Source organism: Neophocaena asiaeorientalis, unplaced genomic scaffold (genome assembly GCF_003031525.2).
Source record: "Neophocaena asiaeorientalis asiaeorientalis breed wild unplaced genomic scaffold, Neophocaena_asiaeorientalis_V1.1 scaffold39, whole genome shotgun sequence".
Classification (NCBI taxonomy): Eukaryota; Metazoa; Chordata; class Mammalia; order Artiodactyla; family Phocoenidae; genus Neophocaena; species Neophocaena asiaeorientalis.
In genome coordinates, this window is record NW_020175670.1 from 5,125,832 (window position 1) to 5,140,261 (window position 14,430).

General features: G+C 43.8%; 1 protein-coding gene across 1 annotated transcript; it reads right to left on the minus strand.

Moving 5' to 3' along the window:
• Nucleotides 1–85: 85 nt before the first annotated feature.
• Nucleotides 86–12,279, minus strand: UCHL1 (ubiquitin C-terminal hydrolase L1). Its single transcript, XM_024731703.1, has 9 exons — nt 11,925–12,279; nt 11,793–11,804; nt 11,226–11,354; nt 8,305–8,455; nt 6,232–6,317; nt 6,106–6,153; nt 5,186–5,252; nt 4,235–4,293; nt 86–503 (listed from the first exon to the last, which is right to left on the minus strand). The coding sequence occupies exons 1-9, from the start codon at nt 11,955–11,957 to the stop codon at nt 417–419; spliced, it is 672 nt and encodes a 223-aa protein (XP_024587471.1). The 5' UTR covers nt 11,958–12,279; the 3' UTR covers nt 86–416.
• Between the last annotated feature and the right edge of the window lie 2,151 nt (nt 12,280–14,430).

The following is a 14,430-nucleotide window of genomic DNA, read 5'->3' on the forward strand; positions in this document are numbered from 1 at the left end:
AAGTTCTTATATGGAAGATATATATGTAATTACTATAATTTGGGATATACTGGGACGGAAAAATGAAAACCAGTTTAGGCTCATCTCTTATCAGCAGAAAAATTTTATTCCTTTTAAGGACAAACCACATCCAAGGCCTTAGCTAACAGACACAAACCAAAGTAGCCATTAAAGCACTAGATATTGAGGTATAAGACATACAATGAGGGGAATGCTTTGCCATCAGGGTGACACCAAACTTGCTCGATGGAGCTCTGCTAGTGCTTGGGCGAAGTTGAGGGTAAGTGCGTATCTGTGGAACCGAAGGAGAACAGCTGTGCTCTACAAGTACTGAAGCATTTCAGACCACATAGGTAGGGATATACTTTCACGATGAAGGGAAGGGGGGAGAAAACGAAGTGCCCCCCCATGAGGCATTAGGCTGCCTTGCAGAGGGCCACGGCGGAGAAGCGGACCTCCCCTTGCTCACGCTCAGTGAATTCTCTGCAGACCTTGGCGGCGTCCTGAGGAGGAGGAATGTCATGAATTAAGGTCTAAACAGCAACAGCTCAAAATGAAAGCTTCAAGGGGAAAGTATTAGTAAGGTCTATTAATGCCCAAAGTTCACCCTGACCCACTTTAAACCTCCCAATAAACTTGAAAACCAGGGCTTAAGGCAAGAGGAAAAAAATCAGGTGATGAGGGCTTCCCTGGTGGCGCAGTGGTTGAGAGTCCGCCTGCCGATGCAGGGGACACGGGTTCGTGCCCCGGTCCGGGAAGATCCCACATGCTGCGGAGCGGCTGGGCCCGTGAGCCATGGCTGCTGAGCCTGCGCGTACGGAGCCTGTGCTCCGCAACGGGAGAGGCCGCAACAGTGAGGGGCCCGCGTATTGCAAAAAAAAAAAAAAAAAAAAAAATCAGGTGATAGGAAAGACAAGGACCCACATCACAAATCCAGCTCCAGAAGCTTTGATTCCTTTATTCTTTCTACCAAATGCTCTGTGCTTCTGCCACCTTGTGCCTGGTTTTGACAAGAAAACTATACTCTTGGTGCTCTTTCCCTCAAATCCAAAGACAGAAAATTGATTTCTCTTCCGTAAGGAAAAAGTTCTAACTCAGAAATTCCCAGAGTAAAGACAGATTTATTTCAAGTAAACATTTTACAAAACAGGCTTTAAGTTTAAATACCTGGTATTCCAAGTACAGATAAGTGATGGATTCCTACATATTTAGGGAATGACATGTGTTACTAATTCTAAGACCTAGATTACAAAGATTGGGAACAGAAAACTGACCCCAATGTTACTTGAGAAATTCTGGGGTTTAAATGCCTTGGGATCAGATTATCAATCACTGTTCAATTTGTAAAAAGTCCAGTGCAAAGCCCCACCAACAATGTTAAATACGAGACCTTCAAGAGGACAGTGGATATGCTATGACAGAGAACAGTCACAGAACATCAGCTCCCAAGGCCTAAAAATCACCAACCTGATAATGAGTTGTGGTCCTAAAAAAGCATCAACCCCACCCCGGTTTTGTTTCTGCTTTGGAACCACTTAGAAAAACTGAAGAGGATCTAGAGTAACAGCTACATTTTATTCTATCAGAATTTTTAATATATTGATATCCCAGACCTGCCTTCCCCAAAGCCACTTTCCTTTAGGACCAATGCTGTTGATTAATGTTAAGGGTGTGCCTGTAAAGACAACAGCCATCTCCTACATAGACAATAAGCAGTGGCCTAATTCACTCAAGTTTAGGATACTTGGGTTAAGTTTATGGACTTTCTCACCAATTTAACAAGTTAATTCGGGGTATAGTTTAGACAACCTAAAACATCTCTAACCATATAGAACCAGCCTTACTTAGGATAAGAATTTCCATTAATTAAGATGCTATTTTCCACAGGGAGATCAGCTCAGTGTTTTGTGACTGCCTGGAGGGGTGGGATAAGGAGGGTGGGAGGGAGGGAGGGAAGAGATATGGGAACATATGTATAACTGATTCACTCTGTTATAAAGCAGAAACTAACACACCATTGTAAAGCAATTAACCTCCAATAAGGATGTAAAAAAAAAAAAAGATGCTATTTTCTAGTCAATTAATTTAAAATGTGATTCTGGTGTTTTTTTTTTTTTAAACAAAACAAGTTTTACCTTCCCCACACCTCATAAATTCTACTCACATAACAGTTTTAAGTGTCCCATGCAGAGCACATTTTATGGTACAGGCATACCTCATTTTATTTCACTTCACTTTATTGTGCTTTGCAGATACTGCAATTTTTTTTTTTTTTTTTTTTGGCAAATTGAAGGTTTGTGGCAATCCTGCATGGAGCAAGTCTATCAGCATCACTTTTCCAGCAGCACTGGCTCACTTCATGTCTGTGTCACATTTTGGTAATTCTCATAAATCCAAACTTTTCATTATTATTATATTTGTTACGGTGATCTGTGATCAGTGATCTCTGATGTTACTATTGCAAAAAGACTGACTCACTCAGATGATGGTTAGCATTGTTTTAACAATATTTTAAATTAAGATATGTACATTGGTTTTTTATACATAATGCTATTGCACACTTAACAGACTACAGTATAGTGTAAACGTAACTTTTATATGCAGTAGGAAGCAAAAAAACTCAAAACTTCTCTTTATTGTGATATCTGCTTCACTGCAGTGGTCTGTAACTGAATCCACAATGTGAGGTGTGCCTGTATTAGGATAGTGTTTGTTAAGAGCTGGTATGTACCTAGGAAGCTTTATTAGATGGACCAGAATCTTTCCTCCCAATAGGTCATACCCAGAAATTCTGCCCCTGTTCTTATTCTCTCCCATAAGTGAATCCTGACTCTCATGCAAATCCCCATTCTGTTTCTCTAGGTCTAGTTCTCATTCCATGTCACTGTTCTCATTTACCCCTGGTATATCCAAGAATTAGCTCTGACTGATCTCAGGTGTATATGACGGCAGGCTAGAGAAAGTGACTGTCCCTCCTAGGACTGCATAATTTGGTCCACTAGTACCTTGAGGTCATCAGGTCTATGATGTTCCAAAGACAGGTCTACTATAAAGGTAGTATTGTACAGTGGCTAAGAGCAGACTCTAGAGACAGACTGTCTAGATTTGAACCATGATTCTGTAGTTTGCCACTGACCTTGGGCATCACTTACCTCTGCACCTCCGTTTCCTCATCTGTAAAATGTAATACTAACTACCTCAGAGCATCATTAAAAGGAGTCCATAAAAGAGGTAACTAACTTAGAACAGCATCTAGCATGGGGTCAGCAAACTGCAGCCTGTGGGCCAAATCCAACCTGCTGCCTGTTTTTGTTAATAAAGTTTTAATGGAACACAGCCATACACATTCATTTAGACACTGCCTATGGGGCTGCTTTGGAGCTGTCCCAGCAGAAATGAATACCTGCAACAGAGCCCATATGCTAATACAAAGCCTAAAATATCTCCTGGCTCTTCACAGAAAAAGTGCCACCCCCCGTCTACACACAAGAAGCACGCAAAAAAGTTTAGCTGTTATTACAGCAAATGAAGTAATTATACCTTAACATCATTTTAAATTTTATCACAATTAAGCCATTTTCCTTTCTAACAGCAAATTGACTAAACTCTAGAGATTCATTTTTTAGAGGGCAGAGGACTAGTCTACCAACTCGTGTTCAGAATTAAGAGATATCTGCCGTCACTTTTACCAGGACGGTTACACAGTTACCCTGGATCTTAAAGTTCTGGTCAGGCATGTTTTGAATTTTCTTCCTTTGACCTGTTAACAGTGGACCGACCGTGTGGGAAGAAAATCACAGAGGTAACTGCCTAACCAGAATCCATAGTATGCTACCCACAAGACTGACCCAAAGCCAGCAATCAGAGAGGGATTAGGAAAGGCTTGGGTTGCTGTTCCATGAGTCTGAGTCATTGGCTATGATGCATTCTGACAAGAGGACAAGAGTCACCTTAACCCCACAAGGAAATAAACAATGGCTTTCAGGCTAAATCTAACTGTGGGCTAAAGACAGCACACAATACAGATTAGGCAGGGCTGCTCTAAAGGATGCTGTTTAAAAACTATTTGCTAAAAAATAAAGCAAACAGAATTACTGAGATGATCTTTAAGCCCTAAAGACTGCTCTCATCCCAGATGACTGACGCTATCTGTACCGAAAACTGTTTGTACTTTAGAACAGACAAACTGGCTAAAGAAATATGGGCCCTAGTGGAAATGGATTCCAAAGACTACCTGCAGCAGTGAGCCCTCTGAACTGGTGCCATGGTTCACCGGAAAAGGCATCCGTCCATCTGTAACGAAAAAGCCAGGCATGTCAATTTTCTCTGCACATTTTCTGTCTACTGTGCTTGTCCAGCTTAAAGGCAAGTTTTAGATTCTTCCAAATACCACTGCCACTCCCACAAAGGTTAGGCTGGTTATGAAGCAACAGGCTGGAAATGAGGTTCAAGTGTTCCTAGATATCCACCCCAGGCAATTCTAATCTAAAGCACCAAGACCACAAGACCACACAAGGCCAAACTAGCTACCCTACTAGAAGGGCTTGTGCCCATCTCTTGGGAAGGACCACAAAGCAAGTCAGAAGCAGTCTATGACGTACACAGAAGGTGGAGGGAAGAAAAAGGATCCTTGAGATTTCATCTGCCCCTCAATGACTGCTGAGCGGCCCCAAGTTTTCTTTGCCCTTGCTTGCCATAGGTAGTATCTTGGCTTGAGATGACACAGCTGCAAGTCTTTCTCCATTAAAAGGAGATGACTCTTCTTAATACAGAGATGGACATGTCTGAATTCTTTTTACACAAACCAGGTTGTGTTTAGGCATTTACCTCCTTCCAAAAGTATTCCTTGCCTGGAAAGGATGGCGGTGGAGACCTTATACTGGTGATGCTATTATAGTGGAAGGTGGAAAGAGAAAATCTGAACGTGTATACTTTGAACTGGCTGATCAGTTCTCTTTACTGGTTTGTGACTAAAGCCATTCATCCCGCAGGCCAGGTTCCTGAGGGAGGTGCTCTGGGTATGATAAAGGGTTAAGTGCCCCCTTGAGAATACCTCGGTGTTCTGGCTTCATAAACGGATAATACTAAGTGCCGCCATAAAGTCACACACCAGTACTGTAAGAGGAATTATGTCTGAGAGAATGCATGCATCTATGTTAGATTCCAAAACTGGAGTGAAACGTACCGAGTTCATAGAGGTGGCCATCCACGTTGTTAAACAGAATAAAATGAAAGTTCACTTTGTCATCTACCTGCAGAGAGTCAAGATATTTTTTTGAAAATGAGTATTTTTTTATTGTAGTATAAACTGCATTTAAAAATAAAGCTGAAAGAAAAAAGTTAAGATATAAATGACATAACATTGTGTAAGTTTAAGGTCTACAACCTGTTGATTTGATACACATATTTTGCAATATGATTATTTTATAAGCAGAACTTAATTTGTTAAAAATAAATTCTCTAAGTAAATATGCTTGAACCAACCTGCCTACATATTAAATGATTATAGCGAATATTTCTTTCTTATATACTAGGTACTATTCTAAGACCATTCAAGTAGACATACTGTAACTCTCAGAACTCTAACACTTGCTTTTTACTGAGGAGGAAATTAAGGCTTAGGGAGGATAAGTACTTCACCCAAGGTCAAGACTAGAATGTGACAGAGTCAACTGCAGTTATACAGACACTATCACTGACTTCAATCTAATCAACAGTTGACTTGAAGGCTGTGTTCAGATTAATGGTACATTTAAGTCATCTAGAAACTTTTAGTCCTTGTTGGTCCAGCTTGCTCTCCAATAGACTGAGAAGAGTATGTGAAATGTTCAGTTATTAAGATGGGTGCTACTCAATTAGACCCATTTGGATCTATATAAAACACTACCAGCCTGAATTTACTCAAGACTGTGTCAACTGCCAATCAGATATTTTGAAGAGCCATTTCTATGAACAGGTCTGGTCAAAGCATTATTCTGGTAGAATTTTCTGGCATTCATCAGCCTTGGGTGGAAACATGTGCTGTGTTCCAGTAAGAGGTTCTTGCACATATTTCTGGGGAAACACGGGTGACACCTGGACAGCCTGGCTCTAACTTGTATTTACCCGACACTGGCCTTCCTGTGCCACGGCATCATGGGCTGCCTGGATGGCCTGCAGAAAACAGAGAAGAGTTAGCACGAAAACCTCCAGAGTTATTGAAAATCGATGCTCTAGAAGTTGTCTTCCTACCTCATTCTTTTCAAAGCATTTTGCTCTGTCTTCAGGGGACAACTTCTCTGTTTCAGAAAGAAACTGTTTCAGAACTGACCCATCCTCTTTAAAAAGAAAAAGAGAGAGAAAAGAAAATAAAATCATATGTTAGTACCGGTCTAATGCAAATGGTTGCAATTTATTGCTGACTTAAGCCACTGCAATAGTCTGTCACGTGTGGAAACCTGACTTTTTACCATGGCCTCTGAGGATGTGGATGAGCGAGGTGCCTCTTCCCCAGCCTCTTTTTCCAACCACTCCCCTCTCACTGCATTCAAGCCAGAGAACTCTCAGTTCCTCCAGCAGGCCAAGCTCTTCCTCACATCCTCCCTGTCCCCTGACCCCTCCCCACCTTCCACCTCACCCTCACCTCTCAGATCTCCTACCACCTCTGTTACAGCACTGATCCACTGGTAACATGTATTTGTGAGACTTTCAGTGCCATAAAGGCAGGAACTGTCTTGTCTATTGCTCTTATCTACAGCACTTAGCAATGCACAATTAATGTTTATTGCATACGTGATGTAACCATAACATTCTAATCTATCAATATCAACAGTTCTCAAACCAAGACTTTTATTTCAGGGTAGAAAATGCAATCTTAGTAATATGGTTATCCAGAAAGACTTCAACCTACAGATCTTAAATAGAAATACAAAGACCCTAACAGTCTGGCCTAGAGACAGCTAACTAGCTGATGGTTGGCGTAAGCATTTTGTCATTGCTCAGTGTGGATGAGTCTAGGACGCAAGAGCAACTTGTATTTCAAAAGACCTCAGTCTGAACTTTCAGCTCTAAACTTAAACAAATGTGTTAAATGGGGACCACTGAAAATCTGGAAATTATAGGAATCCTCTCAACTTTATGAGGAGGGCTGTGACTCAGATTAAGCCGATGGCACCGTCATGACCATGTTTATGGAAGAGTTACAGTATCTGTGACCTCAGGAACACAGTATTCTAAAAGAAGTGACACTTACTGCAGAAGAAATAAAAAGGATCAAACTACGACTTTTTAATGACTCACTCAAGTCAATATTTGAAAAAAGCAACTTCTAGAAGATCTGGACCTTTGTGGCCAGACGAGCCTTTTTTTTTTTTTAAATTTCAGAAGTATACCAGGAGTAGAATCTTGGCCACAATTCCCTTGTTTAAATTTAAAAAAAAAAAGGTATTTGACCTGCTACAAGCAACAGCATGGACTGTTAGTTGAACTTATTCAATTCTCAGCCACCCCCATCCATTGTCTAAATCAGGAGTTGGCCGACTACTGCCACCTAATAAAGTTTTATTGGAACACAGCCACATCCACCGCTCTACATCTTGTCTATGGCTGCTCATGCTCTACAAGGGCAGAGATTATATGGCCCTCAGAGCCTAAAAGATCTACTCTCTGGGCTTTTAAGAAAGTTTGCTGACCCTTGGCCAAAATGATACACAATGCCATGTAATTTAACATATTTCAATGCTGTTACTTGCGCTTCTGACAACTTAAGGGCTGAGACTCATCTCTTCTCTATCCTCCATGGCATCCACTGGAGGCGAGCTAAAACTCCTGACCCAGCTTTGTTCACAGATGGATCTCTCAAGGTGCCAGCCTGCGGCTATGCCTCCCTGCAGGACCTCGCCCTGTGTCCTGCTGCTTTAGGCTGTTTTGGTTCTCCTGTTGCTTATGAGAGACAGCACCATTAAAGAAAGGTCCTGAAGGTTGGCATTTTATGCCTTAACAGCATCTCTAATTCTTTAGAATTGTCAAGACCAGCAGGAGGATCTGCACATGAAGAGCCCAGGCAGAGAGGCAAGTACAAAACTGCACTGTCACCCGCCCCGCCTCCCCAGGTGGAGGAAACCACACTATGCTTCTTGGATGCGCTTCCCTTCCTCAAAAGGGAGGAACGATGAGAATTCACCCACTGATTCTATCTGCATAAGTAGATTTTCAAAAAAATCTAAGGCAATGGCTTTGCCAAACAGAGGCTTGGGGGTGTTGGAAGGAAGCATTACAGTTAATTAAAGGTCAACCAGAGGATGACTGGCCTCAAAATCCACTCACCGAACTCCAGTTTGTCCTGATTATTGGCCACTGCATGAATGAGTCCGATGGTTCCACAGGAGTTGCCAATGGTCTGCTTCATGAAGTACACCTTAGGACTTACTTCCTGTCCCTTCAGCTCTTCAATCTGTTTTTTCCTGAAGTTCTCATGCTGTGAGTGCAAAAAAAAACATTTTTACATCTCAAAATGAAAATGCAAAGAACAGACAGCAGCACAGCGGGTTCTACCACCTAAATGGAAACAGAAGTGGGAAATGTGACCAGGAGGCCTTGGATCTAGGTGCTGGCTGGTGCCCAGAGAATGGCCCGTCTGCCACCCATGCCCACGCCAGCCCGTGGGGTTCTGACACTCCACCCTGATGCTGCAGTGCAGTAGCGGCCTTGGATATTGCCCAAGACTTTGTCTAGACACCACTGCAACCTTTTAGCTTGAAATGGATGGCGTGCTGAAGTCAGAAAAACAGACAAATGCGTTATTTTCTTCCTTTAACACTAAACACTTTCACACAGGCATTCCAATCAAGCGCTGGGCAGTTGAATGCCCAAGAACACCAGCTAGTTTATATCTCACTATTCTTTGAAGTTCTACTTCTATTCTGCCCAAATACATGTCTCTTTAAAAACAAAACAATACAAAACTTAACTAAAGAAAGGAGCAATTTAAAGAAATTAACTATTCCCTCATCCTTTTTTAGGAAGGAAAGACAACTGGTCTGGGGTGTTGGACTGTGATTTCACAAAACTTTCTCATCCTACAAGAAGATGTAACTCTTGTTTGTCCTTGACAACTATACAATTTGAGGAGACTGGTTTCCTCAAAGCATTATCCCTTTGTACAGTAATATAGTGGGCTTGTCTGGCCCTTTCACTAACAAGTTCTAAAGACCTTAAAGGTATGACTGCTCAGTTAAAAGCAGGGTGCTGATGCTACAGAAACACTAATTTCTTACTACTGGTATAAACCGTTCGGAACCGAGAAGTACGTACATTTCTAGTTCTAGCAGCCTTGCACTACTGTGCACAGAACTGAAGTACGCCTCGCCTGTGGTACCATCAGAGGAATAAGCTCTCTTGTCCCACGAGATCAACTTAAACTCCAACTCGTAGGAAGTTCTAGCATCATGTATCTACCTACTGGATCCTTGAACTGAGCTACTCATTGACTGTTAAGGATTTTCACTTTTCTAAAAAAGGTTTAATTTTTTTGTAATGGGATAGTGTCATCCTTTAGGGTTGTTTGAGCTCTTGCATGCAGACATTTCTGTAAGTATTTCATGATCCCTTAAAATGTGTTAAAAGTAGTCCATTTAGGATTTCATAATATTCTTAGACAAAATTAGATGCTTTCTAAGTTAACATTAGCTTGTTTGGAAGTCAACCTATAAACCTCGACTCTTCTTTGAATTTGCTTCAGTATTTAGCCCAATAGGTGTTTTGTGCCACGTAACAGGCATTCCGTAAATCTGATAGAACTGGAGCGAAAAGACAAAGTATCGAGCTCTTTCAAACATAAAACGTCCTACCCAGAATGTTCTACTAACCAAGATCTGCTTGATCCAGCAAAATGAGAGCAGTGGGCTTTTGCAAGACAAACACGCTGCACCACTGCCTCCCCAAGGCCTTGTCTTTGAGTGCTGCTGCTCAAAAACCTCCGAGTCATCATGGTTCCTCTAATAAGAAACCTCTGGGAGAGGCTCAAATGAGAGAGAGAACATTGCATTTGATTTGATCAATAGGGAAGCTAATTTGACTTGCAATTATTTGGGAACTCCATTTTCACCAAGTAAAGGCTTTGGCAATAACAAACGTGTCAGTGGGACTATCCTAATAGCTTTAATAAGTGTTTTTAACCCACAATACTTAGCCCATTTACTAGGACGAATGCCTGGAACTTCCCATAGGGCTTAGTTTATGCTGAGGATGCTTCTAGAACCCCCGGCATTAGGATGGTGCTTCAGTTTAGCTCACTCTGTTTGAAACGATGCCGTATATACTAATGCCCCAAGTTTCACTAAAGCAAAATTCAACCACTCCTCAATCAGGGGTCGAGTGGCAGCAAAAGGAGATAGACAAAACCATGCCAATTAGTGGGATTCCACACATCCAAGACAACAATTACCCCAGCTACCTTTTTATATCTGATGCTCAGCCTTTGAGGTACATATATACTTGCACACTTGCAGGCGGAAGACCATCTAAAGGGAAATGAAAAAGCATTCCCAAGACTGGTCTAATGCCCACCTATTCACTTAACTACAAGGTCAGAGAGGAAAGAGGTTGAGAAGTAGAAGGAGGTTCTCACACAGGAACCACACACAAATGATTAAGCTTTAGAAAAACACATTGGAGAAACTAAAGACCAAGTGTGTACGTTGTAGGGAGTGGAGGGTTGGGAAGAAACCCCTGAACCCACTGAAGACCCAGGCAGCAGAGGTGGAAAATTAAAGAACCTATTGTTTTCTTGTGGTTTAGGCAAGCCCATCCCCCTCCATTTTACAGCAAGGTGGGAGTCTGAGAACCAAACAATAAAACGACACGTCACAGCCATTAAAGGAGAACCAGCCAGCCATTCCTTGGCTCAAACTGCCAAAAAGCCTAGGTTCAAACGGCACTCATGAGTAGGGTGAACTGTCTTCCTGGATAATTGGGATGATGGAACTGAGATACTGCTTCTCCTCCAAATTCAAGGCAATACTCGATGGATGAACGACCAGGCAATAAACTCTGTTACAACAGAAGCCCAGTGAGTAGGTACCATGAAGGTGCGAGTTCCTCCCTCCATCCGCCACAAGGAAGGGGCAGTGTGCCAGCTCTGGGCGCCCAAGCCAGGACGGGAGGAGGGCCTGCACCGTCCTCAACGCCTCACTCCGGTCTAGGGGAAGAGCGCGCAGCGCCTGCGCATCCCGGGCCCCACGCCCTACCTGGGCCGTGAGAGGAAAGAGCAGCAGCAGCGCGCAGGCAGGCGCCGGCACCGAGCCCAGAGACTCCTCTTCCAGTCCCAGCACGTCCTCGAAGCGCCACTGGCCCGCAACCCCCAGCCGGGCCAGCACCTGCGGGGAAAAAACATGGCGGCCAGGCGCGGAGACAGGCAAGTGGCGGGCACCTACCGGGAAGCGGGGGAGGCGGGGCGGGCTCTGCGTCCTCGCACCTCTCCCCGGGCCTGGGAGGAGCCCGGCCCCGCCCTGCCCCCCACCCACCCAGGCCGAGCGCAATGACACAGCACAAAGCGCGGCCCACACGTGGCTCCCGCGACGCCCGGGGCTAGCATCTGGGCGTAGCCTCCTCCATCCCACCTCTGACCGGTTTCGCAGTCACCGCCGCCCCCGAGGCAGGGGCAGAGTGAGGGCACCCCGGCCTAGCCCCAGCCCCGCCGCCTCCGGAGCGCGCAGGGCGCCGCTCGGTCCCTGAGAAACAGCCGGAGCCGGTGGGCGCCTCCGCCTCAGTGCTCCCGCGGGAGGGAGACAGAGGCAGCCCGAGACGTCACTCACTTTGTTCAGCATCTGGAAGGCAAATGCAAAGAAAAAAAAATGCAAAGATAAAAGCAGTCATTGATACCGCTAGCTGGTGAGGGCTGACCCTCGGCCCTGCGCTCCCCGAGTAAAAGTACACCTGATGCTCACCTCCGGGTTAATCTCCATCGGCTTCAGCTGCATCTTCGCGAACAACGGCAAGAAGCACAACCCAGAGAAGAGGAAAAACAGAGAGCGGAGACGCCCAGGCTGCAGCTATAAAGCACCGGCCTGACGCACTTTGGATGCCTGCGCAGGGGGAGCAGAGGCAAAACCAAGCGAAGAGAAACGGTCAGTCGCAGCCAAATGGGCACGAACCCCCCCCCCTTGCGCAGCGCTGAGTGGTACGGCCAAGCCCCCAAACCTTGCAGTCTCACTTGCTGGTGAGATAATCTGGTGGTTGTGGAGATGGGTTTTGTTGGTGGGTGTTCCTTGAGCGTGTGGAGCAGTCCTTTTGATGGAGTCTGATTTTTTGTGAAGTTTCTGGAAACCCACACTTAAGACCATCCCAGTTACCTGAAAGCTTAGAGTCTGAAGCATTGAGAAAAAGCCCAAATTCAACAGGTATATATTTAATATGAATATAAATCTAGCAGCAGTTTGCATTTGACCTTAGATAATTCATCCTCCATGTTAAAGCAAACCAGCACCGAGGTTCGTTTTTAATTGACCGCCTAGAATAAAACATAGTCTGTAATATAGCACATATTGCATTAGTGATGCTGATGTAATGTGACTCCCAGGGAAGAATTGGTTGGTCTTGGGGAAGCGGTAGAGACCTGGGGGATGTGGCTGTAATACGACACACAGAGAAGGCAGGTTGTCGGAGACTTTAGGAAATATATCCAGGGAAAAAGACAGGTATAATTTCAAGATGAGAGGCTGTAAAAGGAAACGCACTTTTTTCAAGGAATGGGAGGCTTTGAAAAAGAAAACATTAAGTTCACAATAGAATACTCCCAGTGAAGAAGAAAGGTAATGGCAACTTTAAAAACCAGTGTTCTCTAATGATCTCAGGTGGGGTTTGGGTTTTTTTCTACCAGCATATTCAAAAGATGGAGACAAATAGCATATGCCTAAGAATGAATAAAAAGTGGAACAAAATCTGTAAGAATAGTGCAGGAAAACAAAACCTCAGAATGAAGTGGGGCTTGCTGAATCCTAAGAAAAGAAGAAGGTTGGGTATTTTTTCACTTATGCTCAGAACAAGATAATGATGATGGTGAAAGAATAGACTTGCTGTTTAGGGGATCCAACGTTAAAAGATGACATAGAGAAGGGAGGGGATCTGCTGTTTTTGAGTTATTACCTCTACTGTGGATCAGATTTTTTGCATGTCATCTCACAACCCTTAGAGAAGCCAATGAAGAAACTCTTCGTAGTGCATTTTTACAGCTCAGAATCTGTGGCTTAGAGAGGTTAGTTTGCTTTAAGGTCACAACTGACCTTCCACTTCTATTTTCTTCCCATTTTTACCATCAGAAAAATGACCTTCACACAGAACATGAGAGAGGAAAAGACATTAGTAAGGAGAACTTAATGGATGAATTTTGTGGTATGTAAATTATGCCTCACTAAAGTTGCTTCTTTAAAAATAGAAGACTTGGGCTTCCCTGGTGGCGCAGTGGTTGAGAATCTGCCTGCTAATGCAGGGGACACGGGTTCGAGCCCTGGTCTGGGAGGATCCCACATGCCGCGGAGCAACTAGGCCCGTGAGCCACAACTACTGAGCCTGCGCATTTGGAGCCTGTGCTCCGCAAAAAGAGGCCGCAATAGTGAGAAGCTGGCGCACCGCGATGAAGAGTGGCCTCGGCGTGCCACAACTAGAGAAAGCCCCTGCACAGAAACAAAGACCCAACACAGGCAAAAAATTAATTAATTAATTTTTTAAAAAATCCGAAGCACCGCTCTCTGAAAAAAAAGAAAATAGAAGACTTGAAAGTCTTGACAAGTGAATAGTAGTACGAGAATACCTGGCTATGTTGAATGATTTCTTGCCTTTAAGACTGAGACAAATTACATCCTAATTTACTTCATTTTTTCAACAAATACCGATTAAGCACCTACTGTGTAATGGGGATACAAAGGTGAACAAAGTAACTTCTGTCATTGAACTCTTATCAGTAATAAGAGTGGTGTGAGAGGGAGTAGAGTTCGGGAACGCTTAGCGTAGAGAATCAGAAGGACTTCCTGAAGGAAGTGACATTTAATATAAGGCCTGTTGGACCTGTAGAAGTTAGCAGTTTACAGTTATTGCCAAAATAAATAGTAAAAGAAATAATGATAACTAACATAATATTGTAGATCAACTATACTTCAATAAAATTTTTTAAAAAGAAGTAATGAGGGACTTCCCTGGTGGCACAGTGGTTAGGAATCCACCTGCCAATGTAGGGGACACAGGTTCCAGCCCTGGTCTGGGAAGATCCCACATGCCACGGAGCAACTAAGCCCATGGGCCACAACTACTGCGCCTGCACTCTAGAGCCCATGAGACACAACTACTGAGCCCACATGCCACAACTACTGAAGCCTGCATGCCTAGAGCCCATGCTCCGCAACAAGAGAAGCCACCACACTGAGAAGTCTGCGTACTGCAACGAAGAGTAGCCCCTGC

Coding starts and splice junctions, on each gene's coding strand:
- UCHL1 (XM_024731703.1), bottom strand. CDS start 11,957: ATGCAGCTGAAGCCGATGGAGATTAACCCGGAG. Junction 8,456..11,225: donor TCTTTCCTCTCACGGCCCAG/GTAGGGCGTGGG, acceptor TTGCACTCACAG/CATGAGAACTTCAGGAAAAA. Junction 6,318..8,304: donor TCAGGACAAACTGGAGTTCG/GTGAGTGGATTT, acceptor TTCTTTTTAAAG/AGGATGGGTCAGTTCTGAAA.